The 26,116-nt window shown below is 37.0% G+C and overlaps 1 protein-coding gene across 1 annotated transcript in view; it reads right to left on the bottom strand.

Moving 5' to 3' along the window:
* The window catches only part of ZRANB3 (zinc finger RANBP2-type containing 3), an 86,425-nt gene that overhangs the window by 35,233 nt on the left and 25,076 nt on the right, over window positions 1–26,116 (bottom strand). Inside the window, exons 3-6 of the mRNA XM_008051524.2 lie at window positions 25,534–25,653; window positions 22,679–22,798; window positions 19,264–19,443; window positions 17,475–17,627 (exon numbers count right to left, since the gene is read on the bottom strand). Coding sequence (XP_008049715.2) covers window positions 17,475–17,627; window positions 19,264–19,443; window positions 22,679–22,798; window positions 25,534–25,653 — 573 coding nt within the window. The remainder of the gene's footprint in view (window positions 1–17,474; window positions 17,628–19,263; window positions 19,444–22,678; window positions 22,799–25,533; window positions 25,654–26,116) is intronic.

The raw sequence follows: 26,116 nt of genomic DNA, 5'->3' as shown, positions 1-26,116 counted from the left end.
AATACAATCTCAAATCTGAAGCCACTAATTAGAAGTTTTAAGAAGTTACCTTCAGGATCAATTTTGTATTAGTTTACTTTTGTTTACCTTTTCACGCTACAGATTTTCTCTTCTAATATCCAATGACCTTCGACTGTCCCTTCTTACATAAGAAAAAGGGTTGCCTGGGAACTCAGGACACTTGAGACTACCAGCAAAAGATTTGCTAGAACATGCTGATTGAACATGAGGGGTAAGGAAGATGTTGGGACCCAGAGTGATCCTTAGACTCCTATATTTCTGACTTGCAATATGGTAGGGATAATATTTTCAGTTACTGCAACAGGGACTATAGAAAGATATATAGGATCATTAGATGGCGAAAAGAAAGAGACAAGGTTCACTTTAAGATATGTATGAGAACTGGTCAGTACTAGGGTGGAGAGTTTCAAGAAGCAGGTCTGGAATCCAAGACATAGACAACTGGATTTAGATATCTGGGAACTTCTGGCATATAGAGGTAGATAAAGTCATACAATTGGATGTCATGACACATGGAGATAATTCAAGTAAGAAAAGGTGAAAGGACAGACAAACACAAATAATATTAAGGGTGGAATGAGGAAATTATTTCTTTTGACGAAAATTAAAAAGGAAAAATCAGGAGGTTGATGGCTTCAGTGTGTGTGTTTTGGTTTTCTATTCATTATACTAGATGTTCAGTAGGCCTTTTAATCTTAAATTTTTTTTTTAAAGAGATGGGGTCTTGTTATGTTGCCTAGGATGAAATCCAACTCCTGGGCTCAAGTGATTTCTCTTGCCTTAGCTTCCTGAGTAGCTGGGACTACAGGCACACACCATTATGCCTGGCTTTCAGTAGGTACTTTCAATCACATGAACTCATGTCCTTCAATTCTGGAAAGTTCTCTTATATTATTTTACCTTCTTTCTTCTCTTTCTGGAATTCCTAATAGGAAATAACTTCTGAACAGACTATTTGATTTTCTTCACCTCTTTCATCTCTTTATTTGTTCTACTTTCTGGGTGATTTCTTCATTACCTTCCTGTCCTTCTATATTGGATTATTAACTTCTAATATTACAGCTTTAATTTCTAAGAGCTTATCCCTATTCCTTTTCTTATTCATATTTCACAGGTGCAATATTTTGTTTTACTTCTGTGTAGCTATTAATGGTAGTTTTTGTTTTGTTTTTAAGCTTTCTTCAGTTCATGATAGTGTCTCTATATCTTTTGTATCTCATTCTTGGTTTGCATGCTTGTTTTGGTCTCTGTTTTACACATGAAAGATTTTCCTTAATGCCTGGTGGCCTTTCGGTGTCCACTGATATTTAACAATAAGACGCTAAAATGCTAAAAGAAAGTTCCATATGAACGAATTCAATGTAGGGCCATCACTGACTGTTTTGTTGGGGGATTCCTTTCAGTCTCCATAAGTTTATTCTTGGTCCAGTCAGTTTCTCTAGATCAGCTATCAGGGAGCTGATTAGAGAAAGGTGTTAAAGATTTCACCATTAATTAAGAAGCTTCTCCTAATTTGTTTGCTTTCAATTTAGTGCCTTACCTATGCCCTCAACTGTCTCTCTTCCTAGATATACTTTAAAAAAACCATTTTTCTTAAAAGAGGAGCAAATAAAACAAACTGAGGTCAGCATAGCTACATACATAAAATATACAGTGGGGCCCTGTAACAACACTAAATAATGGTTAAATAATACTATAATCCTTTGTCCCATTCCACATTTTAAAAATTTGTTTGTTTAAAGACTTACCTTGACATTTCCCCATAAAAAAAAGAAAAACCAGAATTGCTTAATATTTATTAAAACAAAAAACAACCCTCCCAACAAAACAAGCAATAAACTAAAGAAATCCTCCAAAAAATGAGACTTCTCAGGGCTTTCAAATATCAGCTTTTACAGTTGATCTTAATTAACCTACTTTAAAAATAACTTCTTTTACTAGTTAAGCAATGACTAATTTTTGGAAAATAGCATTTGGAATTCTTATATGTGCTAGAGGCAGGTTGAGAGGAAAGGTCAACAGTGACTGACAGTAACTAGAAATTGATGCATACCTCTGCCACCATGAGAGTCTACTAATGGCACAAGGGAATAATCAGTATGGGTGCTGTTCTAAAGCCACATGCCACTTGGGAGATAATAAATTGAGACTTTAGCTTGTAAAATCCAGAAAAGAAGCCAGTGGGTGGAAAGGAAATTATTTTAATAATTTTGCCAACTAAAGGATTCAGTAAGAACAAAATTTTAGCAAAAGGAGAAGGCAAGATTAGCCATGACTTTAGCTATAGTTATGGTGGCTAAATTGGACAATGATGAATGCTATCACAGGTAGTAAACCTAACAAGTCAGGGTCCTGGCCACAGGGCTGCCAGAAGCTAGAAGGTCTAAAAGGTATAAAGATTTCCTTTGAGGCAACCAGTGAGAAACCTGATCCATGTCTTCAGTTATGCTTTCCAATTGTAGCTTTCGAGCAATCGGACAGAAGTTGGTTGGTGAGGTTTCTTTGACATTTAGCAGCTGTAACTAATAGAAAAACAGGTGAGAAAATCTCTTTGACACATCCTAAAGATAATTACACCTGCTGGATGGGAAGAGAGGGGTTACTATTTTACTGAATATGAGTTCTTAACTTAGGGTCCATGGGCTTCTCATAAGCCACTGGATGGTTTTCCGTGAGCCTGGGAAGCCCCTGAAATTATCTATAAAATGTTGTCTGAATTGTATGTACATTTTGAGGCAGCAGTTCTTTACTCTCTCATAGTTTCAAAGGGACTCAGGACCCAACAGAGGTTAAGAGATTAGAATAAAACATCTGAAGATACACCTGTGGCTTTAATAGTTCCATTTTTTGCCTTAATTTTCTGCAGGTAAAGAGACTGAGGATTTATACGTCAACATACACACAGCAGGTAAACGTCTTTTTAAGGAGAAACAAATACATGCGTTCTCTTACATATTTTGTGAAAATCCCTCTGGTTTCTCTTAAATAATAATTTTTGAAAACTGAAGAATACCAGCATAGAGTAACTCCTGTGTAGGCAGGAGATGTGCTAGCTGAACTCATCCATCCGTCTGTTGCTGTAACTGGACCCTGGATAGTTTCTCATAAGAGAGCAAATGATATGGAGTGTTATACAGTCAAAATGAGGGAAAGTGTTGATGAGTAGAAGAAAGCACATGGATTCTAATGGCTATAAAATTATTGTACTGGCAGGACTCAAATGTCACATAGGCCAATTTAAAACACAAGACACTCCCCTTAATGTTTTGAGACAGAGAGATATCACTATCAATCTCCCCATGGAGATTTTAGCAGGTGTTAAGAATGCATCTTATTAATAAAATGAGAAAGGGGCCTTTTTACAAGATACTGATTTGTAGACACAGATACCAAATATAAATTCGAAATTTCTATAGCTGTAAGATGCTTCTAATGACTTTTATCCATTTTTTATTAAGTTAATTTGTTGTAATGCGTCCTCTTTTAGTCAAGTTGGTGACACTCTACAACTGTCAGAAGATTAACTGATTAAAGCATATGAGAAACAGCAATAAGAAACAACTGCAAGCAGAATGCTCCAAAAACAAATGCATGTTTTCTAAAAATGACGGAGTTATCAATAATATGACTCCCTCCTCCTCGGAGGCAGGAGTAAGCATTATCAGTATTACCAAAATAGACCAGAATCTTCAAACTATAACAGCCATACAAATATCTAAATATTTAGTGCTTACCACATGCTGGCAGGGTGATATTTTAAAAATGAATGACTTTTTATTGGTATCAGCATTTCTTAGTGGTAAAGATAGGCATGAACACAGAATAACAAAATATTTTTAGGGCCTAGCAAGGCATTGTTACCTAATAGCAAGATTAAGCTAAAAAGTCTTTTGTCTCTTGCAACTACATTCTTGCATTTAGAAAATATATCAACCGGGTTCAGTGGCTCAGTCTGTAATCCCAGCACTTTGGGAGGCTGAGGTGAGTGGATTGCCTGAGCACACGGGTTCAAGACCAGCTTGGGAAACTTGGCGAGACCTCGTCTCTAAAATTAAAAAAAAAAAAAATTAGCTGGGCGTGGTAGTGCATGCCTGTAGTTCTGGCTACTTGGAAGGCGGAAAAGAAAGGATCACTGGAGCCCAGCAGGTCGACGCTGGGGTGGCTATGAGTGTGCCACTACACTCCAGCCTAGACAACAGAGTGACTCCAACTCAAAAAAAAAAAAAGAAAAAATATATCATAGTAACAAATTATTGGCAGAAATCTTAACTCATTATGATTGTCCTTATAAATTAGTAACTTTATTAAATTATCTTTTTAATATGTGTTAAATAAGGAACTTAAACGTAGGTATTTCTAACAGGATTATTGATCTAAGCCTATAGTCATTTTTTACCACAAGGCTTATGAGAAAAATATAGTTATACAAGCATACCCATATCATATGGAATGTGGAAGATAGAAGAACATATTCCTCCCTTCAGTTATACAGCTAATACTCAGTTATTGTGTTCCTGTCTTTTGTTCAATATTGTTTTTGAAAAACAAAAGAAAAATATTGCTTTTGGTAAGAAATGCTGGGAATAAAAACTGCAAAATGCTTAAGATGGCAAAATGCATGTTTTTATCTGAAATGTTCAGGGACCTAATCTATTTGCTCTGTTTGCGCCATGGTAAACTACTGGTATTTAGAGACAAATCCCCTGGCCATGATGATAGGATTAAAAGTCAGTTATTAGAACTGAAGGAGACGGGGAAAATTCGAGTAAAACTCATAAAAAACAATAAAGCACTTCAAAGCCTGGTGCTATTCCAGGGAAGCACAGGCCACCAACAAAAGCACTGATGTCAAGTTTAATAGACTCTGATCAAAGGGCAGCTCTGGCAGGAGCCATTACTGCCTCATGTCATTCGGCTCTTGTTCCTAAAAGACTTAAAATAAACCTGTTTTACAAATGGGTGACTGGGACATCACGCTGGTCTCCTAAACCACATACGATTGATGACTGGAACTGGAACTAAAGAGCCCTCACTAACATTTGTCAACAAGCCAAAAAGTCTGTTTTCAAAGGATATAGAGTGACAGAAGTAGGGTTTTAATCATCTAACAGAAAGATGGAATTAAATTATACCAAAAAAAAGAAAAAAACTAATTTTTTAAAAAGATTTTTTCAAAATGTTCATTCCTATATAGTTGAATAAAACTTTGACAGTGATTCACTCTTAGGTACAACTAGTTTTTCTCTGCAGGCATAGAGAAAACAAAACATTCAAAACAAAACACCACTCTGGTTTTTAAAAAAACTGAAGTGTCAAAATGAAAATGCTATTACTTGGCCAGGCTTGGTGGCTCACGCCTGTAATCCCAGCATTTTGGGAGGTGAAGGCGAGAGGATCGCCTGAGTTGAGGGGTTTGATTACCAGCCCAGGTAACTTGGCGAGACCTCATCTCTACACAAAATAAAAAAATTAGCCAGGCATGGTGGTACACGCCTGTAGTTCCAGTTTCTTGGGAAGTTGAGACAGATGGATTCCCTGAACCCAGCAGGTTGAGGCTGCAGTAGCTGTGAGTGTGCCGCTGCACTCCAGCCTGGGTGACAGAGTGAGAGTCTAACTCAAAAAAAAGAAAGAAAAAGAAAATGTTATAACTTATTTTTAACAATGACATCAAAGGTAGTATATACAAATGTCTTTGGGGACAGCTATCTTTTCTAAGAGGACAATTATAATTTATAGCAAAATATTATATTAACAAATATATAATATTAATACAATATAATGTATGGATCACTAGAATGCAATTCAGAGGGTTAATCAACTGATGTTGAGTGTGTGCCTATGTGCCATAATTTCTCTTCTAAGCTCTAGGCCTGACCTCTAAACGCCTCTTGGACATCAGTTGATGTTTCGAGGCACCTCAGAGCTAAGATGTTCCTAGTGAACTCTTCTATCATCAATCTTACAGCTCCTTACTACTAACTCAAATTAACTATTAAGTCCTCTGCATGGAACCTCCTGCTTTAGACTAAACTGGATCTCCTTCCATTGCTTCAATTGTCCTTTCCTTATCTAACTGCATGCTAGTGGCTATGTTGTTTCCCTTAAATGCCTACTTCAATCCCTTCTGCTCTTTCTGCACATGCTGCTATTAGATAGGATTCTACCCAGGCCTCATTTTGTTGATTCTCCCTCTGAATGTTTGGTGTTTTTTCCCTCTCTATTATTACTACTGCCATTAGAAGTTCAGGGTAGGTGTAGTGCCCCCAATCCTCCTGACAAAGGAGCTCTATGCATACTAATACCCTCATGAATTAAAAAAAAAAAAAAAAAGGACCGGCTTTATTAATAGACCTATAAAGAATCCAGCTAGAACACAAGACCATAATGGGACTTCCTGCTTGCCACCCCGAATCTAGCAGCAGAGGAGGTGGTTGGTCTGCTAAGGTAGGCTCTTTCTCTGTGCTCCCAGTGGAGATAGCAAGCACAGAAGAGACATGCCTCTGTGGGGAATGGTAACCCACCCACATCAAACTGTAGCCCAACCAAGTTCTTGAACTCTAGCAAATCAGGAGGAGAAAAACCCATGATGAAGAGGAGAGAAAGCAATCCCTTCACCATAGGCTGAAACTGGATAGGAAGGTGGGCAGAAATACAGTCAAGTGTCACTTAATAACAGAGACATGTTCTGAGAAATGTGTCATTAAATGATCTCATTGTTGTGTGAGCATCACAGTGTGTATTTACACACACCTAGATGGTATAGCCCACTACATACCTAGGCTATATAGTGTAGCCTATTGGTCCTAGGCTACAAACCTGTGCAGCATAGGACTGTACTGAATACTGTAGGCAATTCTAACAGAATGATAGTATTTGTGTAGCTAAACATATATAAACATACAAGAGGTAGTGCACTGCCGTACATGTTACCACAGCTAGTGTATCACTAGGCGATAAGAATTTTCCAGCTCCATTATCACCTTATGGGACCAGTATTGTCCTTTCCTTATTTAACTGCATGCTAGTGACCGAAATGTCATTGTGTAGCATATGACTGTAATCCAGTTCCCAAATACCACTGCCTCCAAGAACTTGTCGTCTTTCCATTCTTTTCCCACACTACCACAAGGATTATCTTTTGAAAACAGAAATCTGACCGTGCAACTCATCTGCTTAAAAACTTCTGATGACACTACTCAGCTCCAGAATAAAGTCACACTTCTTGGCATGGCATGTGTGAGCTCCCCTCCATCTGGTTAGTGCCAAAGTTTTAGGCTTCCTTTCCTTCACTCACTTCTCGTGTGCCTTAAGCTCACACATTTGTATAGACTTCCTATCCCCAGACAAATTATTTGTTCATATCACTGTGTTTTTATGCATGCTTTTGGTGTTCTCTCTGCCTGAAATATGGTCTACTGCCTTAGAACTCATCCTTTATAATCCATCTTAGAAGGTTCCTAAGAGAAACTTTCCCAAATGTCCCAGGTAGTTATTTATTCTGTCCTATGTTCCCAGAACCTGGTTTATGTATTTCTCTTTTCAAATTTATAATATTGCATTAAAATTATTTTTTTACAACTGTTTCTCCCAACTAAAGAGTAAGTTTCAAAGGAAAGTTAGCTGTTTTCCTTATTTTTGCATCCTAAAAATTTAGCATACAAAACTACTGTTTAACTGTAGAACACTTTCATCACCCTCAAAAAGAAACCCCCGTATCCATTAGGTAGTGTTAAAGAAAACTTATGGGAAGCCATTGTTTTGGACTGAGCTCTTGAACCAGGTCCTAAAAGACCAGACCAAATCAGAATGGAGTAACTTGTGCTAGATGCCATTTAATCAAACTGAACTTAAACACAGATATGTTTCTACAGAAAAAAAAAAAAAAACCCAGGAAATTAACAGCACCAATCAAAAGGGGTCCAGTCAACCTGAGCCAGCATAAGGAAGTCTCCTCTGCTTTAACCCATACCAGGAAAATAACTTTGAAACGATCAATCTGTTTTTTGTTTCTACTTTTTCTCCTTATAAAGCCCATCCTCTCTGCTTAGCTTAGAGAAGCGCCTTCCTGTTTTCTTTTCTTTTTTTAGAGACAGGTTCTCACTCTGTTGCCTAGGCTGAAATGTAGTGGCGCAATCATAGCTTATCACAGCCTTGAATCACTGGGCTCATGCTTCCTATTTTATGAAGGAGATGCTGTCCAGTTCATGAATTACCAGTAAAAATCAATCAGATCTTTAAAACTCAATTTGTTAAAATTTTCTTCTTGACAGTGAGGCAGATTAGCCAGAGCAGTTTAGACATAGATAGATAGGTTCTAGATAGATAGGTTTCTTGTAAGCAGGTCTAAATTAAAACAGGGTAAGCATTCCGACATCTTTCTTACCAGTACACAATCTTCACCCGGTCAACCAGGCATACATAAACGTGACTACCTTGTGGGCTGGAATGTGAATCTACCCATTTAGTAAATTATAGAAATAATAGGGAGTTACCCCAAAGACAGACTTGATGTTCTTAAAAAAGAAAACAAAAAAAAAAACTGAAAACCAAAAAAATCTCAAATTTAGTTAGGCAATAACTTTCATTATTTAGAAGGTCCTTGTGACCTTAGAATGTTAAGAAATGGCAATCAAAACTCATGACCAGATAGCTATAGCCCACCCCAATTAGCTCATGGCTTGCTTAATCATAAATTATATAAAGCTTCTTGTCAAAGACAAACATGTGCCCTTCTTCTTAGGGCACCCTCACCTTCCTTTAACATGCCTCTTCCTTTCTATTAAATTCTTTCTTTAACTATATTTTGGATTTGCTCTGAAATTTTTTGTAGCGAAACCAAGAACTCATGGAGCCTCATATCGCACCCTACCCAACATCAACAGCAGTCACTTTCTGTTCTTCTATTCCTGAAACCCCTGGCAACTGCTAATGTACTCTGTGTTTCTATGGATTTACCTATTCTATTCAATTCATATAAAAGGAGTGATAGTAAGTGGACTTTGTGTCTGGCTTCCTCCACTTAGCATAAGTGTTCATCCACGTTGCAGCATGCATCAATACTTCATTATTTTTTAAGGGCAAATAATATTCCACTGTATGAATAAACCACATTTTGGTTATCCATTCATCAATTTAGGAGCATTTGGACTGGTCTGACATTTTGGCTATTATACATTATGCTGCTATGACATCCAAGTACAAGTTTTTGTGTGGACAGATGTTTTCAATTCCCTTAGGAGTAAAATTGCTGGGTCATATGGTTAACTATATGTTTAACATTTTGAGGAAGTGCCAGATTGTTTTACAAGATGGCTGTAACATTTTACATTCTGACCAGCAAAATATGAGTGTTCCAGTTTCTCTACATCACTGTTAATACTTGTCTGTCTTTTTTATTTTAATCACCCTAGTAGGTGTAAAGTGGTATCTCATTGTGATTTTGACTTGCATTTCATATAATCTTAATAAATGCTTACATAACGAATGAGCTTTGAATGCCCTGTGTGTAGTATACATCACATTAACACCAGCTAAACTAAATAGAAATGTTTCAATGTTGTATTCATTCCCCATAATTTATTGAGGACCCATAATGTGCTAACTTTAATGCATCTTGTATAGCTTGGCAAAGTTATGAGAACAGACTTGGGAGCAGAAAAGCCTGGGATCAAACTCCAGCTCTGCCACTTACTGGTTGTGAGGCAGGGGCCCTTGTAAACTACAAAAAGGGAAATAAATTACTTTCTGCTTCTTTGTGCTACCTCTTTCGCAGGCTTTTACTTTGGTGGGCTATATGTTTAAACTTTTGGCAGGAACCAATCAGAAACATAACTCTGTGGACCAATCGACAAATAGGACATATAAATAAGAAGACTGTGAAAAACCAATCAATATGTGACAAGTAGGGCTAACTGTAGCCCTTAGCTATGAAGTGACCAATCAAATGTATAACATCAAAAGTGTTGCCATGTAAGGGGGACAAAGGGTGTTACAATGTAAAGGGAAAGTTAAAAAGGTATATAAGCCAGTGCCACACAGCAGTTCGGAGCTCAGCCCTTGGATGAGAATCCGCAGAACCAATGCCAGCATGAATAAATGCTGCTTCCTGGCAAAGGAGCCTCGGTGTCCTGACTATCCTCACAAAAGATTCCTACGACAGTTGTATGAACGTAGGCAGATTACTTAAACTTTCTGAGCTTTAGTGGAGCATGGTAACAGTATCTGCCTCATGGTGTTGCTCTGAGGTTAAATAAGATCATGAATGTTAAGAGCTTAGCACAGTGGCTGCATGGAATAACCACTCGATACATGTTAATTATTATTATTGGGTATATTGAAGTCATAAAGATAAATAAGACAAATGTCTCATAACAATGTGACATAAACTATGAGAGAGATATTTGTAAGTATCTATCTAGAACAATGAAGCTACCCTCTTATCCTTATAATTAGGCTATTATGCAGGCTACTGCATAATAATTACAGAGTGGTTTGAATTTCTAAAGTAAACACTAAATAAATATACAAATTTAAGATGTATTTGCTCCAAGAAACGATCCTTTACCATATTCAGAAAGAATTTGGACAAGAGAGATTTAGACTTCCTAAATACCACAGCTCCTGTGGTCAACTTTCTTTTTGTTATTATTTGTTCAACTAGATAATATGTAGGAAAAAAGGTTATTTTTATATGTATCAGACAATTTTTTATGTATACTTCTTAGCCCACAACAAAACAAACATTTCATACAATGTTGGCATGTAATAAAAAATGTAGTTTGTTCTTGAATTTTGAGGGCATATTTTTAAATTTCATTGTTATGCTGAAGAACTCTCTGTCTTAACTACCTACAGCTTTCTGCAGCAGACCAGCAATCATCATATATATATATATATATTTTTTTTTTTTTTTTTTTTTTTTGAGTTGGAGTCTCACTCGGTCGCCCGGACTGGAGTGCAGTGGCCACTGCAGCCTCACCTGCTGGGCTCTGGCAATCCTTCCGCCTCAGCTTTCCGAGTAGCTGAAATTACAGGCAGGCGCTACCACGCCCAGCTGATTTTTTGATTTATTGTAGAGATGAGGGCTCGCTGCCCAGGCGGGTCTCGAACCCGCGGGCTCCGGCAATCCACTCACCTCAGCCTCCCAAAGGCGCGGGATTACAGGCTGAGCCACCGAGCCCGGCTCATCCTATATATTTTTAATACAAATGCAGGTGTTGGAAATGTAAATTTGCTTTGGGTGAAGGATGCTCCGGAAGCCCTGGGAGATAGCAGACAAGGGGACTTAAGGATGGCTGTGATAGAGAAAAGGCAGTGCTGTGAGCCAGGTCAACAATGCCAGCACAGAGGACAGCAAGGAAGGCAGGCAACCAGGGAAAGGCTAATGAGGGCAAGGAGCACTGGGGGACATTGACACAAGATGAAAATAACTGCTAAGGGAAAGCAGAGACTGACTGCAGTGTGAACTGAAGCAAGAGTGAGCAAGAAATGAAGGGGAGTCGTGGTTCTGGCTGAATTTGGGAATATTCTAGAGATCTATTTCAAAACGGAAACATAACTACTGTCTAAAGTAATGAGATGGAAACAGCTCTGGCTTACTGAGATTAGAAGAAGAGAAGCCAAGCAGAAAGCAGACACGTCCTAAGCAGAAGTTGGACTCATTACCCAACTAAATTAGAGTCCTTTTTTTTCGCTCACCTATGAATCATTTATGCACCAAGTTTATCTTAGGATACTTTACAGTTTATATATAATGGATGAAAGGGGACTTAGAAGGCATTTAGTAATCTAGGGACTCAAATGGCTACATAAATAATGTTGCTGATTATCCATTAATGAATAAATGAGCAAAAGAGGATTTTAAAAAGACCCTATAGAGGTTAAGGGTAGGGCCCAAGTTAAGGGAAGCTTCCCAGGACCCACAGCTACAGTTAAAGGAAGGGATACGCCTTTGATGACGGCAGCAAAATGAAAACTAGAGAGACAGGGAGGCTCCTTATTTGGATACTCCACTCAACCTACTTTATTCAGAGACAGTCTTTCATTGCTTGGAAATAATATACACTAATATCCATACCTTTCTTTCCTTTCATCTGGAGACCATCTACACTATCACATAATGAAAGTCATTGAAGGGAAATCAAAGTACCTCAAAACCAAACGAGTACTTAGAAATCATGTATTCAGATGCAGAAGGCAGGAAGAAGCAGTAGAAATTGGACTGACCACATCTGAGGTGGTGACCCTGGCAATGGACTCCCAAACAGGACTGCTTGCCTATGGTGGCCAAGGGCTGTACAAAAGTACCCTTCCTCATGGTGGTGGAGTTTTTTTTCTTTTCACTTGAGTTGAACTTCAATTTTAGTTTAATTTGGGTTAACAAGTACTGTAATTTCTTTTTTCTTTTTTTCAGTTGGAGTCTCACTCCGTCACCCAGGCTGGAGTGCAGTGGCACACTCATGGCCACCCCAGTATCGACCCGCTGGGCTCTGGTGATCCTTTCGCCTCAACCTTCCAAGTAGCTTGGACTACAGCGCGCACTACCATGCCTGGCTAATTTTTTAATTTATTTTAGAGATGAGTTCTCACCATGTTGCCCAGGCTGGTCTCAAACCCATGAGCTACGGCAATCCTCTTGCCTTGGCCTCCCAAATGGAATTACAGGCTTAAGCCACCGCGCCATAATTTATTTTAAACATGTAAATATATCTAGGATGGGTAAAGAATTGTGATTCAAACTTTTGTGTGGATTAGTTTCATGTAGGGCATTATTTAAGCACAAGTATAGCAGGAGCACATGATGGATTGAAACAGAGTCCTAGATATTGAGGCAGAGTCCATGTGCTGCTGGATCATGGAGGGAGCATAATGAGAACTGAAGAATGGTTATTTGCCAACCATTCCCAATACTTTGATATTTTAACAATTAGTACAATTGTACTGGTGTACACTGGTGGAGAACCATCCCTGGCTCCACGTATTTTTAAAAAATCCTAATAGCTGAGCTGTACAGCAGACAGAGAATTTTTATTAAGAGAGGAAAGAAGAAAAGACAATATTATTGTGAATGGCAATGAGCACCAGGGGAGAAAGAAGACAGGAGATCCCAAAACTAATAAAACTTTTATCTAGGAAAATATTTTCTCATTCTATTTCTCTTCTTCCTAACCACAGGTCTTCTCATTACCAGAAACCATATCACACTAATCTTAGACTTTAGGTCAATTCACAGAAAACCAATTTGACAAACTGCCAAATTTGACAATTTGACCAAGTGAAGTATCTGCCAGTAACCAATATGCCAGTCAATTCCTCTGAAATCCAGTTCACTGAAGATCAATGTGCCAAATTTAACAAATTCACTGGTTTTCTAAAAATCACTTATGGGGCCACAGCATTTTGAATGTGATAGATTGGCAGGGTTAAGAAGACTATGGTAGGAGGAAACAGGGTGCTAACTCTTCCTGCCCTTAGTCTATCGTCTCTTGCCCTCCAGGCTCACTCTCTGCTAGTGGTCTCCTCCTCTGCGTCTGTCAGTCTCCCCTCCTCTGGGGTTGACAGGCTGGGCTGAGTTATGTGCTGACTAACATATGCAATCTGTTCTTCCCACAGTGGCAGGTACCTCTCTTCCTTGGTCCAGCTCCCTCCAGCTGCAGCAGCAGGGAACTGGGACAGAGATGAAACGAACATTCCTTAAAATGCTGACACTACAGAAATAGCCACAAGCTGTTAAAAATCAATCAATTATAACTGCTACAAACATTTTACTTAAACAGATTTTGATTTAAAAAATGGCAAGTTTGGTTAATCTGGCAAAGTTTAATTGACAAAATTGAAAGTATCCTAAAAATGTTAAATGTTGGAAATGTTTTTTAATAGACTTTTTTAAAGGACCAGAAAGATATTAGTATAAATAGAAAAATTCCCATTGGAAATGCTAAAATTCTGGCAACATTTAGAAGAAAAATATGTTTATCAGTAGTCTAAATTTCCTTAGGACCTTTCAATGAATTGAACATTTTAAAAAATGCATGAGGCTGTAGATAAGAGTGGTGAGAGGTCATGCCCACTTACAGTCCGTCAAAACACATTTCCCATGCTGGTCAAACAACAAGCAAACAAATACCAACAAAGCAAAACAAATTAAAACAAAGGATTCCTATATTACAAGATTCTAATTTATATCAAACTATGTGTGTATGAAGACACACACTGGAAAATCCGCAGGATAACAGTAAAACACAAAAGACACACAACTAACTCAAGAGAGTAAGATTTGGTATGGATGATTTTTTTTTTATACTTGTACACAGGTATATATTTTTCCCCATACAAACTTTTACAAATAAACTTGTACACATGTGGAAGGATATATTTTAAAAGTGTTAACATCTATCTTAGAAATGAACTCTTGGCCGGGCTCGGTGGCTCAGTTCATAATCCCAGCGCTTTGGGAGGCCGAGGCGAGTGGATTGCCTGAGCCTGCAGGTTCAAGACCCACCCGGGCAACTTGGGGAGACCTCGTCTCCACAATAAAACAAAAACCAGTTGGGTGTGGTAGCACATGCCTGTAGTTCTAGCTACCTGGAAGGCTGAGGCAGAAGGATTGCCTGAGCCCAGCAGGTCGAGGCTGCGGTGGCCGGGAGCGTGCCACTGCACTCCAGTCTGGGCAACAGAGTGATACTCCAACTCAAAAGAAAAAAAAAAAAGAAATGAACTCTTAAACATAGTTTGATAGGAAATTTTAGAACAAGAACATCCACAAATCATAGTTTTAAAAATAACTAGGCATTCTCTTGATTTTTTTGTTTCCCAAAATATAATTTCATAAACATTGTTAAAAAGAAGCCAATTTAAAAAAATTTTTTTTTTTGAGTTGGAGTCTCACTCTGTTGCCCGGACTGGAGTGCAGTGGCATGCTCCCGGCACTGCAGCCTTGACCTGCTGGGCTCCGGTGATCCTTCCACCTCAGCCTTCCAAGTAGCTGGAACTACAGGCGCGTGCTACCACACCCAGCTAATTTTTTTGATTTATTGTAGATATGAGGGCTCACCAAGTTGCCCAGGCGGGTCTTGAACTCATGGGCTCAGGCAATTCACTCACCTCGGCCTCCCAAGGCACAGGATTACAGGCTGAGCCACCGACCCCAGTTAATTTTTTAATTTAAAAAAATCCTAGAAATTATCTAATTTTTAGCAGTATTTTAAAGAATGGCATTCTAGTATTCTAGGAAAAAAATGTACTAGAACTACAAATAAGATAATTAAAAATGTAATATGATTCCACATAAAATAATGGATTTTTATGGAATTAAGTTTTACATGAAAATCTTAATTTTGTATTATGGGGAAAAGACTTTGATTTTATTCCTATAATTTCCTTTTAGTTATTTGGAAAATTAAAATTAAACTCTCTGTAACTCTCACCCATAATGCCTCAAAAGCCTAGGAAGGAGCAGATAATATGAATTATAAACTTCTCTAATATATTATTTTTTGTTTATATGTAGCCTCCAAATAGCATTTGTTGAAGGTGAGACTGGGTAGAATTAAGATACAGTACTGTATAGTGAACACATAACATCCATATACCCACCATTCAAAATTTACAAATATCAACATTGTAATTATTTGTCATATAAAATCTCATAATTTCAAAATAAAAGTAATAAAACATTATTGCTGAAGTTGCTGTCACATTTTTACTTTGTCCCAGACTCATTTCTTTTCCCAGAGGTAATACATTTTTATAAATTTAAATATATATTTTTCCAGTTTGCATTTATATGTTTTATTACATATATATGTACTCATAAAAATAGAATAAACTTGTATGCATATGGGTGTGTGTGTTTGTGCATAGGTACATTATGCATTTATAAAGCAACATTATGTTTTCAAAATCTGGTCATGTGAATACATATAAATCTAATTCATTCATGTTAACTTCCAAATAGTAGCTTATAATATGACAATTTATGGATTCATCCTTCTACTGATAGACATTTGGGCTATATACTGAAAAGAGCATAGATGCAATGATAGCCCAGAGCAATTAAAAAAATCCTAATGTCTAAGTATCATTTTACAATAAAGGGAACTAGTTCTCCTTAAAGAAATGGTCAGTTCTAGGTCTGGGGCAAAGAAAACTCTAGGTAAACCTGCAATATGTTGTTTGTCAGAAAGCATGGAAGCATTTAGATAATTATGTTTTTTTTTTTTTTTTTTAGAGCCAGTTTAAAGTAGTTTTCACTAGCCAGGTTTAAGCCTAAAAAAGATCATAATCCTTTATTAAAACTCATTAAATAATAATAATAATTTTTAAAATCCCCAAATTTACAGTTACTTATTTTTTATTTTAGTTACATATATTTTTTTAGTCAAGGTCTCACTCCATCACCCAGGATGGAGTGCAGTAGCATGATCACAATTCACTGCAATCTGTTGGGCTCAGATAATTCTTGCACCTCAGCCTCCTGAGCAGTTGGGTCTACAGGTGCGTGTAGAGAATTTTGACTCTTTTAGAGATGAGGTCTCGTGCAGGCTGGTCTCAAACTCCTGGGTTCAAGTATTCCTCCTATCTCTGCCTCTCAAGGTGCTAGGATTATAGGCGAGAGGCACCATGCCTGGCCCATAGTGACATTTTTTAAAGGGGGGAAGTAAATTTCTTCTTTACAGAAAAATACCAGCTAGTAAATATAGAAGCAATAATGGAGTTAGAAAAACTACTATTTCAAAGTTGACTCAGGCAAAGGTCATCAATGAATGCTAAAACCACTGAGTGAAAGGTTTTGGGAACCGGTTGGTCACATGATCTGGAAGTATTACCACAGATTACTTATTAATTGTAAAAGGGAAAAAGTATCCTTACAATTTGCTTATTTTAGTGAGGCAGAGTTTCATTTCATATTTATTGGCTATTCAGGTCTCTTCTGATGTTCATATTCTTTGCCTATTTTTCTGTTGACTTGTTTGCACTTTACTGATTGAGTTATATAAATTCTTTATATACTTTGGACACTGAAATGCAAATATCTTTACTGAATTCGATACTTATTTATGATGCATTTTATATGACAAAAGTTTTTGATTTTTATATAGTCAAATGTCTTAATCTTTTTCTTTATTATTATTTGTGCATTTTTAGGCAAATTTAATATGCCCTTCCCTATCCACAGGGTAATAAAGATAGCCTTCTATATTTTCTTCTGAAGGTTAGATTCTATTCAGCTTATTTATCTAAGTTAAAAAATGAGAGCTGAAACTGATGGAAAATACAAGTTATTGTAGTAGCCTCTTTGTATCAATGTTAAGTTTGGTTCTAAGAAGTTTCCAGCTTTATGAAAAGTCTCCTTTAATAGCATAAGTAATTGAGAGCTGCTATCTAAAACTATTTGATAAAATTTTAGAATAGTAAAAAAAAAAAAAATGAAAAGAGCAATTACATAATCTTACATGCGTGAACAAAGCTTCTGTTGTTAGCTCTTCAGAACTTTCATTTGGAGTCCAAGCTTCAGCAAACTGCAGGAAATCCCATTTTTCCTTATCACCTTCCTCAGCCTGAATTTTTTCCTTCCTACCATTCAGTGTAGACCCTGTTACCTGAGCCTATAAGATGAAAAGCACATGAATTTTACAACAGTTCGCCTCACAGTTAACATTCACTAAGCAGTAACTTGATTCTGCAGTTAAATCACAAGCTATCCACTAAGAAAACTTTATTGTTCCAACATATCGTGGTCTTAGTCCATTTTCTGTTGCTTATAAAAGAATACCTAAAACTGGGTAATTTATAAAGAAAAGATACTCATGTCTTACAGTTATGGAGGCAGACAAGCCAAGGTCAAGAGGCCACATCGGGCAAGGGCCTTCTTGCTGGTGGGGACTCTGCAGAGTTCTGAGGCAGCACAGGGCATCCCACAGCGAGGAGGTTAAGCCTGATAGCTCAAGTCTCTCTTTGTCTTCCCAGAAAGCCACCAGCGCCACTCCCATGATAACCCATTAATCCACAAATAAATTAATCCACTCATGAGGGCAGATCCCTCATGACCCAGTCACTTGTTTTTTTATTTTAACACACAAATGTCTAAAAAGGCAAGACCTAATCACTTCTTAATGGCCTTATCTTTCAATATTGCCATATTAGGGATCAAGTTTCAACGCGAGTTACAAAGGAAACATTTAAACCATAGCAACAGTTATCCAAAATTAGAACCAAATTACCAAGTCAGTGATTCCAGGCTTAATGAGAAAAAGGTCTAATTTGAGAAATTAGACTATTTGCTTTTTTCATAAAAATTTTTATTCTAATGTTATATATGCTCTGAAATTTAACCTACATATGATGGGCCATTTGGAATGTCTACACTCAGTGCTTGAAAAACACTGCACTGAAAAACAGTGCAATGGTCTGAATGTCCGTGTCCCTCTAAAAATTCATAGTTTAAAATCCTAACTCCCAGTGTGATGGTATTAGCAAGTGAGTCCTTTGGGAGGTGATTAGGTCATTAAGATGGAGCCCTCATAAATGGACTTAGACCCTTGCAAAAGGGGTCCCCCAAAGAGGATCTCATGCTCTCTTTCCATCATGAAGATACAATGAGAAGTCAGCAGTCTGCAACTTGAAAGAGGGCCTAATCAGAATGCCACTATGCTGGCACCCTAATCTTGGTCTTCCAGCCTCGAGTGTGAGAAATAAATTTCTATTGTTTATAAGCCACCCAGTCTGATACTTTGTCATAGCAACCCAAACTGACTAAAACAGAAATCATCTAATCTTTAGTCAAGTCCTTCTGTAAACATCCCTCAAGGTTGGGGAGAAGAGACAACTAAGAGGACAAAGCAAGCAATATCATTCCTACACTTTCTAGAATCTAGGTAGTCTGTCCTCTGTCTGGAATTAGTTGAGAACTCAGGAATCTTTCTGGAAAGAGTTTATTTTAGGTTACACAAAGGGGCTTGAAACATTATGTTTCCTTGATAGCTGACCCTATTTGTCTAGCCTCTACAGCAGTAGAAGGGCTTGGATGATAAAAGGAATACATGGAAATTCATGCCTTTCTTTATTACAGAGCATAGTGAGTAGGGCACCACTAACTGTAGCCTTTTCTGAACTCAGTCACTATTATCACCATTGTCGTGGTGTACTTAAGTATCCTTTGACTGTAAACACTAAAACTTAGCATCTTAACTCACATAGGCTATGGATCATAAGTTGCTAATTTGGTTTAAATCCAAGTTTTACCTTTCGATTCAATATTCCCCACATGAGGGTATCTAGAGTCCCATTTGCAATAAGGTAGTGAATATTCACAGAACTGCACTGTCCAATTCGGTGAGCACGGTCTTCTGCTTGTTTTATATGTCCAGGGTCCCAATACAATTCAGCAAATACAACATGACTTGCTGCAGTAAATGTTAATCCCTAAGTGAAATAAAGCAAAGAAACTGAGATACAAATAAATTGAGAATTTAACACAGAGCCACGTATAATAAAGACTTTCTGAACATGTTAAATGGAGAAAAGAATACTGAAGGACTTTAAAAATGAATTAGTCATTCACTTTAGGTCAAATTAAGAAGATTTAATTCATGAAAGGCAAATGAAGACTGTTTAATGCAACACAGCCAGATGAGCTAAAAAAATTTTTTTAAAGTATTTTAATATCTTAAAAGTCAACTTGATGGAATCATATAATCTAAATCACTTTATCCTTTGATGAAGACTGGATTCACAGTACCACTGGAAAATCTAATAAAATACATTATAAATGAGAATATAATTTCTAACACATGGTATCCATAGCAACTAGGCAGAGAGCATTGACATCCTCTTCACTGAATTCATATTGTCATGCTACACAGCAAGAAAATCATGTTTCTGGACATACTGTTTTCTTTCTGTGAAATTTCTCATGTTACATCCTGAAAGTTTACTGTCTTACGTCTCAACATATATAATGCAATTGCATTTTGTGTGTGTGTGCAATTGCATGTTCATGAATTTTTTTATTTTGATTTTTTGGAGTTGGGGTCTTGCTCTGTCACCCAGGCTGCAGTGGAGTGGCATGATCACAGCTTGCTGCAGTCACAACCTCCTGGGCCCAGGTGATCCTCCTGCCTCGGCTTCCAAAGTAGCTGGGACTACAGGCGCATGCCACCACGTCCAGCTAATTTTTTAATTTCTGTAGAGACAAGGTCTTGCTATCCTGCTCAGAGTGGTCTTGAACTCCTGGGCTCAAGCAATCCATGTGCCTTGGCCTCCCAAAGTGCTAGGATTACAGATGTATGCACCATACCCAGCTACTTTCATGAATTTTAAGTAGTGTGACATAAAATATATTAACTAAGTCTTGTTTAATAATCAATATGTGAATAATGTAAGTATCCTAAAAGTAAAAATCTGACAAGAATGCCTGACTTTAAAATTGGGAGGCTGAATGAAATGTGAACTATGCTTATGCTATTGTCATATAGTAGTAAATGACATAGATGGCTGACAGAAATATTTACCATCTTTTGTGAGTATCATCTAATCCATGCTGTTATTCATATGCCCTGGAACTTTCCATAAGTGAGTGACCTTGGTGACTGCTATGCTATTATTTTAATAAGTTATTTTAACTTAAAATATTTTTATGTCATATAACACAGTCATATTAGCATTAATTAAATGGTGGCACTAGTTCTCAAGCTGAAAAATTCACTGAAAATCAATCATTCTGGAAAAGAAGTTAGAGGTAATAAAAACATGAACAGAATCAAACAACCATGATGCTAAACTATGCTGTTATTTAGGAACAAAAATGCCACAAAATATTAGAAATAAAACTATAAAAAACAAGCAGTGTTTAAAGAGAGACATCTTTAAGTTTGTAAAAAGCATCATTTGAATATATAAGCATAAAGGGAAAATAAGCTGGCAAGATCAACACTTACACTAAGAAGCTGCTAAACTATAATGTAAGATTCACAGCACCAAGAACAAAGAACTTTCTACTTTTCTTTATTACTATGAAGAGAGTAGTCAAGTTAGTAGACAAGTATGAGTCTTGAATTATATAAAGTCTTCAGGAACATTCTTGAATAAATTGTGTGTTGTATATTCTTAATTTCAAAAGTTTTTATTTTTAAATTACATTCTTTTAAATTTCAAAAAATCCTAGACTCTCCTATCTAGATTTCTGCTACTTATCACCTTCCCCTGCTTTGAGTGCTCCATTTCTAATTTTAAGTAAATTTTTTTTTTTTTTTGGAGTCAGAGTCTCACTCTGTTACCCAAGCTGGAGTGCAGGCACGATCATGGTTCACCTCAGCCTCGACTTCCTAGGCTCAGGCGATTCTTCTGCCTCAGTCTCCCCAGTAGCTGGAACTACAGGTGCGTACCACCATGCCCAGCTAATTTTTTGTAGAGACGAGGTCTCACTGTATTGTTCAGCTGGTCTTGAACTCCTGGCCTCAAGCGATCCTCCTGCCTCAGCCTCCAAAAGTGCTGGGATAACAGGTCTATCTACTTTTTTTTTTTGATGACATTCTCTATGGCTGAAATGTTTATCTTAACAGATATGAAACTCAGATTATTGGAAGCTCAATTCAACTTGAGGGAAGTATTAAAACAACCCCCCTTTTGGGTAGAACTCCTAGTGAGTTCTACAACTTTTTCATCTTCATGGAGTTTCTCTCTATATACAATTTTATATACATCAGTTAGCTGGGTAAAAGGAGGTCTTTGGTATATATTAAGTTGGTCACATAGCAGTATTAATTTTTATTAATTTTCAATTAATTAATTAATTTTCTCTATATTAAATATCCTGGCTTAGACATCTGTATCCAAATATTTTAGGATGTTAGCAGGAAGAAAGTCCAGAAAGATCGTTTCTTACATAGTGTGGCAGAGATTGCCATTGTTTTCCCTAATATCTATTCTTCTCTTATTCCTTTGTAACATGACCCTTGATTTTTAGTGTGCTACCTGAAATAAAGACTACTCTTCTCAACTTCCCTCAAAGTTAAGTGAGGCCATGGCACTGCAGACCAATGAGATGAAGTGTGCATTTCTCTAGGTAGCTGCCTGGACTATAGATACGATGGGGAAGCTCTAGCAGCCCTCTTATGTCAGAGATACTTAATAGGAATGGTAAAGTAGAAAGCCAGAAGGGGCGTGGGTCCTCAGGACTTTGGGGAACCACTGTGCTAGGTTGGACTGTATACATGAGAGAACGAAACTTTGTGTACTTAAGTCACCCTTAATCTGAATTTTCATTTACTTACAGCCAAGCTTAATCCTAAGGGACAAACTGGGGACACTCCATTAAAAGGTCCTGAGACAAAAAGAGTTCTTTCCCTCAAGTCACCTTGGCTCACACACAGATCCTGATGCAACACAAACAAGCAAAATAAGGGCTATAAAAAAAGGTATGAGAAAAGTCTATGCAAATTCAAAGGGAAAAAAATCATGTGAAAATAATGCAATCAAATTATATTCCTGGGAATTCTTTCCTTGAAAATTTAGGAAGATTTGAGTCAAAGATGTTGGGGGTGAATAGTTATTACACTAGACATCTAGATACAGTTACAAGTTTATAAAATTATGGTTAATGATTTTAATATTACTTCAAAGACATTTTATTATCAAATTTAGAGCAGAAATTTCTTACCTGGCCAGCAGCCTGAATGCTTAGAATAGCCACACGAGTATCAGGATCCTTTTGAAACTGATTAACCAGATGTATTCTTTCTGAAGATGGAACACTTCCATCTATCCTAATGTAACGAGTCTAGCATCAACAAAGGAAATGGCAAAATTGGGATAAGCCCGTATGTAATCATCTCATTTCATTTATTTTATAGCTTATTTTTATGGTGACATAAAAAATGGAAATTGGTTAAGATGACATTGGTAAATGCTATACACGAAGAATCTTAGACAAGTTTCTAATAGCTTCTTATATTATAACAATTTCTTATTTTTAAATCTTTTAAGCTCCTTGAGGGTAGAGTCTATGTCTAATTCATCTTTATCCCATCATGCCAAGGGCAATGCCTTGTATATATCAGGAGCTCCATAAATCTTTTTTGAATTCAGCTAATGTTGTCTTCAGTAAAATTCTATGTAAATTAATATGCAAACTTTAAACAATAGATCAGACTAACTTTAAGGTTATAGGATCACTAATTTCAAAGTAAAACTAAAGCCAGACATGTGAGAAAGGAGAAAGATGATTCTGCCCATATACTAAAGATGCATGAAAAGCAGTATATTTATTTCCAAAAGATCCCAAATATTGGGTTGATAAAATATAACTTTTTTTTTTGATAAAGCAGAATTTACTGAGAGGACAGACAAGCTCCCACAGTGGGAGGAGACCTGAGGGGGATGCCCCAAAATACCACTTTTTAATCTACCCTGGGAGTTGTCTTTTTCCACATTATTAAACTTAAAAGAAAAATGCGATATCATTTCCATTGAGGTGGGGAACTGAGTTACCCATACACATCTTTAAAAAGCAGGGAAACAGGCTGGGCTCGGTGGCTCAGCCTGTAATCCCACCATTTTAGGAGGCCAAGACAAGTGGACTGTTTGAGCGCATGGTTTCAAGACCAGCCGGGCAACTTGGCGAGACCTTGTGTCTACAATAAATCAAAAATTAGCTGGGCGTTGTAGTGTGCGCCTGTAGTTCCAGGAACTTGGAAGGCTGAGGAGGAAGGATTGCTGGAGCCCAGCTGGTCGACACTGGACTGGCTCTGAGTGTGCCATTGCACTTCAGCCTAGGTGACAGAGTGAGACCCCAACTCAAAAAAAAAAAAAAAAAAAAAATAGGGAAACATTAAATGTTAAACCGAACAGTGTTGTCTTTAAGAATGATTTGAGTTGAGAAAAGGGAGAAATCAGTGTATATTAGAATAGCTAGAAATAACTCCTTATTAAACTTCTAAAAACAAATATAAGACCTAAATTTCAAATAGTCTCATTCATATATGTACTTTTACAGAAAGTAAAATAGTTTTAAATAGTTGGGACATATACATATTCACTTTTATGAGAGAATATTCAAACTAATCATTATTCAGAATGTCTCTTACTACCTTTTTGTCATTACAAAGCAAAGGTATATTGACCAGTGATCCACTTAATGTTCATTAAGAAAGATTACAAAATACTCTGAGTGTCTTATAAAAGAAAGAAAATACATTGTCAGAGTAGGGAGATTTGGGGAGAAAATACCTACATGTCTAATAAAGCTAAATGGGATTCTAAACACACCAGAAAAACAGATGTGGGGAAAAAGCAACAGACTGCTTATACTATAGAATAGATTCTAGTAGTTTTAAGGTATAATGGAATGAGAATAAGAAAATATTATGAATCTAATTTTATTGCTTAATCATTTAAATTTAAAAGATTAAGTAACTCTTAGAGGGCATTTTTCAAATACTATATGATAACCAATAAGAAAGCCTCTTTTAATGTATAGCACTTTATTGTATTATGTTATCATAAACCTTTCTAAGAAGGAAACAGTAGAATTATTTCTTTGGTAATCTTAATGAACATGCTAACTAATGCTTAAACAATGTATACTGAGTTTTAGACTTTGACAGAAAAAAATAGTAGATGCTGTCACTGACAGGCCTATTGGAAATCAAGGTGGACTTAAGAAAATGCAGCGAGGCCAACTAATTTGGTGGAGCTAACCTCATACTTATATGGGCCATGTGTTTAAAATCCATCTATACTAAATCTTAACAATCATTTGCCATAGATTATATTGCCTGGAAGTTTTTGTTTTTTTAGAGGTAAGATCTGGCTCCGCAGCCCAGGCTGGAGTGCAGTGGCAAAATCACAGCTCCCTGCAGCCTTGAACTCCTGAGCTCCAGTGATTCTCTCAACTCAGTGGCCTGAGTAACTAGGACTACAATCATGCTCTGCTAATTTTTTCTTTTTGTAGAGATGGGGTTTTGCTATGTTGCCCAGGCTGGTCTTGAACTCCTATCCTCAAGCATTCCTCCAGCCTGGGCTTCCTAAAGTGCTGGGATTACAGGTATGAGACATTGTACCCAACCTGGAAGTTTAAAAAGGTACGATTACAGTTTGGCATTAAAAGTGGCTGCATTCATTTTTTTCATTCTCCTCTATGTTATCCACATTCAAGGGCTGCCATGAAGGTAAATAAAAATTTTAATTTTTAACTATCTATACCACTCCCAAATGGTATAGCCAGGAACTGAAATTCACATTATAGCCTATCATGGCAGCATATCTTTAATCAATCCAGATAACTTGATCAGCAGAAAATTATAAGACTGGTAAAAAAAAAAAGAGACAATTTAATAATACATCATCATCATTATAGTAATATTGGTATGTTTTTCAAGAAAAGTATAAAATAATTTTTATACCATCATCTAAAGAAAGCAATAAAACCCCCCTCAATTATGAGACTACAATTGATAATTAGTATAGTAAAAATCTGTATTCTACAAAGTATTTTATAGAAAAATGACAACATACCTTGTTTTCGATGACTGCTTCTGTGCAAGCTTGGAGCATGCTTAAATGGTGGGCAAAAACCAGAAATTTAAGTGATTCGTTCTGAAGCATCATCTTAATATAATCCTTTACAGCACCTGCCTGAATATTAAAAGTTCAACCTTATTAATGGCATAAAAATGTTTATTAAAAAATCATGTCCCTTTAAAAAAAAAAAGAAAAGAAAACAGGGTCGTGCTCTGTCATCCAGGCTGGAGTGCATTGGCATTATCATGGCTCAGTGCAAGCCTCAACCTCTTGGACTCAAGTGACTCTCCTGGCCTCAGTCTTCTAAGTAGCTAGGACTACAGACCCATACCACCATGCATGGCTAATTTTTTTTTTTGAGTTGGAGTCTCACTCGGTCACCCAGAATGGAGTGCAGTGGCCGCTCCCAGCCACCGCAGGCTCAACCTGCTGGGCTCCGGCGATCCTTCCGCCTCAGCCTTCCAAGTAATAATATTTTTATTTTTTAAAAATTTTAGTTTTATTCAGGTGTATAAAACAAAGTTCATTCTAAGTGTGCATTTTAAGTGTTCATTCTGGCAATCTTTTTTTTTTTTTT

Source organism: Carlito syrichta, unplaced genomic scaffold (assembly GCF_000164805.1).
Source record: "Carlito syrichta isolate Samal-C Ts95f unplaced genomic scaffold, Tarsius_syrichta-2.0.1 Scaffold185600, whole genome shotgun sequence".
NCBI classification, from domain to species: domain Eukaryota; kingdom Metazoa; phylum Chordata; class Mammalia; order Primates; family Tarsiidae; genus Carlito; species Carlito syrichta.
This window is presented reverse-complemented; position numbering and strand designations above follow the sequence as displayed.